The sequence below is a fragment of the Euphorbia lathyris genome, chromosome 3, assembly GCF_963576675.1.
Source record: "Euphorbia lathyris chromosome 3, ddEupLath1.1, whole genome shotgun sequence".
NCBI classification, from domain to species: domain Eukaryota; kingdom Viridiplantae; phylum Streptophyta; class Magnoliopsida; order Malpighiales; family Euphorbiaceae; genus Euphorbia; species Euphorbia lathyris.
Genome location: NC_088912.1, coordinates 88,769,515 through 88,773,488, shown reverse-complemented (window position 1 = coordinate 88,773,488; position 3,974 = coordinate 88,769,515). Strand labels below are relative to the sequence as shown.

General features: G+C 30.5%; 1 protein-coding gene across 1 annotated transcript; it reads right to left on the bottom strand.

Moving 5' to 3' along the window:
• Positions 1-687: 687 nt before the first annotated feature.
• LOC136223550 (17.4 kDa class III heat shock protein) lies at positions 688-1,606 on the bottom strand. Its single transcript, XM_066011607.1, has 2 exons — positions 1,477-1,606; positions 688-1,329 (listed from the first exon to the last, which is right to left on the bottom strand). Exon 2 carries the CDS (start codon positions 1,303-1,305, stop codon positions 844-846), a length of 462 nt encoding a protein of 153 aa, XP_065867679.1. The 5' UTR covers positions 1,306-1,329; positions 1,477-1,606; the 3' UTR covers positions 688-843.
• Positions 1,607-3,974: the final 2,368 nt, after the last annotated feature.

The following is a 3,974-nucleotide window of genomic DNA, read 5'->3' as shown; positions in this document are numbered from 1 at the left end:
ATTAATGGACAAATTGAAGGACAAGTTGAAAGATAAGAAATACCACTTTTATAGGACAAGTTGAAAGATAAGAAATACCACTTTTATAGAATTAATGGACAAATTGAAGGATAAAAAATATTACTTTTATGGAATTAATGCATAAATTAAAGGATAAAAAATACCACTTTTATAGAATTAAATAAGTAAATAAGACATTCGAATAAATTGAAAGAGTAAAATCACCCATTTAGACAAATTAAAAGTGCTAGAAGAGCATTATACCTAAAATATACGATTGAACTGTCGGATTATACCTAAAATATACGATTGAACTGTCGGATTGAGTTTTTAGTTAAATTGCATAGTTGTATAGGTTGTTGTTGCATAATATGTTATCAGGTTTATATCAGGTTAAACCTGAGGTTCTTTTGAACGAAACCGTGGAATGAGAACCTAAATTGTATTGAGCTAAATGGAACGATTCGAATTATGGAAACCTAAATTGTAAACATGAGAGATTGAACCACTATTATGCAGGCTGCAAAGTCCAACTGTTAACAACAAATGTTTAGTTGAAGTGGTGCTTAAATCTCATTTTTGCAAATTTTCACTTTTCACTTTTCACTTTTCACATGCTGGAAGCTACAAACAAATGTGACAAAAAATTACCACAAACTAAAAGCTAAAGTTAATTAGCCACAAATGTGAGATCCTGGTAAACTAAACCGACACTATGTATCAAATTCCGGGTAACAACAAATGACATTAGCATAACAAGAAGCAATTTAAAAGAAACTACACATTAATTTCAAACCACAACTACAACTTGAACCCTCAAATCCCCCTACATCTCTTCCCTTTTTAAGACACAGCAACCTCCACCTTTTTAGGCTTAGGTGGAGGAGGATACTTCTCAACAACAACACTCAAAACCCCATTTTCACATTTAGCAGAAATCGCAGCTACATTTGCATTTTCAGGCAACCTGAATTTCCTCATCACTTTCTGACTCCTCCTCCTCTCAAGCCTTATATACTTACACCCTTTTTCTTCTTCCCCATCATCTTCCCTTTTCCTCTTCCCTCCGCTCTTTATCACCAGTGTCCTCTCATCTTCCACACTCACCTGAATATCAGATTTGGATAAACCAGGCACGTCTATGTAGAATATGTATTCTTTTTCGGTCTCTAAAATGTCCACCGGAATGCTTCCCCTGTTCTCGTTCGCCGGAGAATGGGTCATCAACTTTTCTAGACTTTCTGGGATGCTGAATAAATGGCTCATTGCATCGAACATGTTCATATCTCCTCCTACTCTGTTCATCTTCTTAATTGAGTTTTGAAATTCCTAATTAGCTCAATAAAGTGATAATTAGATCCAAAATTGAACAACGGATTATGAATTGAAATGTTTAAAGGTAGAAACTTTATACTTCAAATGCTAAAAAGTACCAACTGAATCAGTGAAATTTACAGCAGAAGATGCGGTTCTTACCTGGGAAATGAAAGTGAGAGCTTCGATTTTGGTTGATCTTTGCGAGAAAATGTGGAGAGAAAGAGGGGTAGTGGAGATATATTAATGGGGGAAGAAGGAAAGTTCCAGAGCGGTTCAAAGAAGAATCGGGAAGAATCTATAGTCATGTGGAATTCTTTCTACCCTTTATTGCTGTTACGTGGCACTATATGAGAGAACCACGTATTGCTTTGTCCTAATTTAACTTGTACCTTTTTCTCTTTTTTTTGACAAATTTAACTTCTATTAATCCATCCATCTGTTTCTGAATGTCTCCTCTTATAAATTTTTATTTTTTGAGGAAACTATTTTCTTTTTAACCTAATAAATTGACTACTTAAAATTGTATAAAATAAATTTATGACAAAAAACATTCCTATAGAATGTTTCAAAAAAAAAAAAAACATTCCTATAGAAATTAAGCATATTTTTTTTTGATAAAGAATACATTAAATCACCTTTAATTAAAAAAACTATTCCAACAAAATAGCTACTTCAATTTTAATTTTTTCCAATCCCCTAATTTGTACGGGGTGGATTATATCAGGCTATTTACAGGAATCATATCTGATAATAAAATTACAATTAAATCATATTACAAAACTTAATTCTCAATATATCACAAATAAAGTATACTTTTATATCATAATTTATAAATTTTAGACCCGAATTCATAAATTCTAAACCCTAAAATTTATATCTTAGACCCCTAATTCATAAAAAATAGTTTTTAAAATATATGAAAAACAATCTTAATTTGATATTATTTAAATTAGTACTTGACATAATTATAAATAATTTTTCAAATATGAATTTGTGCATAAATTTTTAAACATTATAAAACTCGTCCAATTTAAAAGTCTATTTACATACTCTTACCAAATTAGATATTTTTCAATTGTATCTTTCTTAAAATTGGTGTAATATTTTTTTGTGTGTGAAATATTGGAGTAATATTATTTTAGTAAGTGAAATATTGATCATACTTTTTTATATAGAAGATCAGACATGTTTTAAATTGCTTTATTCTAATTAATTTTTGTGTTTTTTAATATAAAGTAGGCATCAAAATTGAAATGATTAGAAACACTATCCCCTCCATTTAAGCTCATTAGCATTGATATGGTCCATATCACATAGGGCCCATCAGTTATATAGTTGGGCTCCTCTCTACAACCTACTAAACGCATCCACAATGAGGAAAAGTGAAAAGTTCATTTGTACCTTTTGTATTATACACTCTTTTATACACCCCCGTAAAAGAGGGAAATTTATATATAATATAAACAGTAACGATAGAGTTGAAGTATTTCTTCCATTTTTTCTACTGATAAAAAATATAATATATAATATATTAATTTTAATTATATTATTATATTTATCTATAAAAAAATTTATTTTTATCCGTACTATATCTAAGAGTTCTACATAATTTAAATTAATCTATAAAATCTCTCTAATTCTTAGTATATCTATATATAATATAAAACAGTAATGATGAACCTGAAGTGTCACTTTTTCCTTTTTTACTGATAAAAAATATAGTATAATATATAATATATTAATTTTAATTATATTGTTATATTTATCTATAAAAACATTATTTAAAGTAAATGTGAAAAACAAAATAATAATAATATTTAATTTATATAGCACATTTATGTCATTAATTATAATTATTATATTATATATTTTTTGTTAATATTTATATGTTTAGACGAGAGATGCACACCATCTCTGAGAGATTACTAATATTAAAAGAATAGATGTATGCAAGTGACATCAATTGAATAGTTGGGTATATTGCTCTGGAACTACAAAATCTCTCTTTACTATTAGGAATTCAGTATTTTTTTTATTGAAGGTCGGTTAGCGAAAGAGTGCAAAAAACAGATATCCCAGCTATGCTGGCACCTCTAAAAATCATAGTAAACCCGAACCAATATTATTAAAGAAGAAAAAAAAGTTACAAAAAACCAAATACAAAAGTTCAAAACAAAATCATGTCAAACGGAGTGATAAGAACCATGCCCCACAAGATCATGCAAAAAAGTCGGGCAACAAAAATCAGGAATTAAATCCCACCAATGCAAACTATCAACCATACGACCAAAAGAGACAGGAGAATTAGCAACCGCATTTCCTTCACGAAATGTTAGAAATATGGAGAGAGTGGATATTAAGAAGGCGTTTGACACTTTTTCCGAAGCATATTAGTGCCCTTACGGTCATTCGGAGAGAGTGGATTTAGTCTTCCCGCACGAAACAATACAATATGATAACATCGAGATATTATTTACGGGACCGAAAGAGATATTAACCAAAACGACCGCGTATTCGGATGATCGGGAAAGTTATGGCGTATCAAGCAAGCTACCAAAGTGGCGGATCACAGAGATTCCCCTACACGCTATCCATACTCAAACCTATGAGAGACCCGCCATCCTACTTCGATCCGCCCAATAAACGGCTGAGCCGAC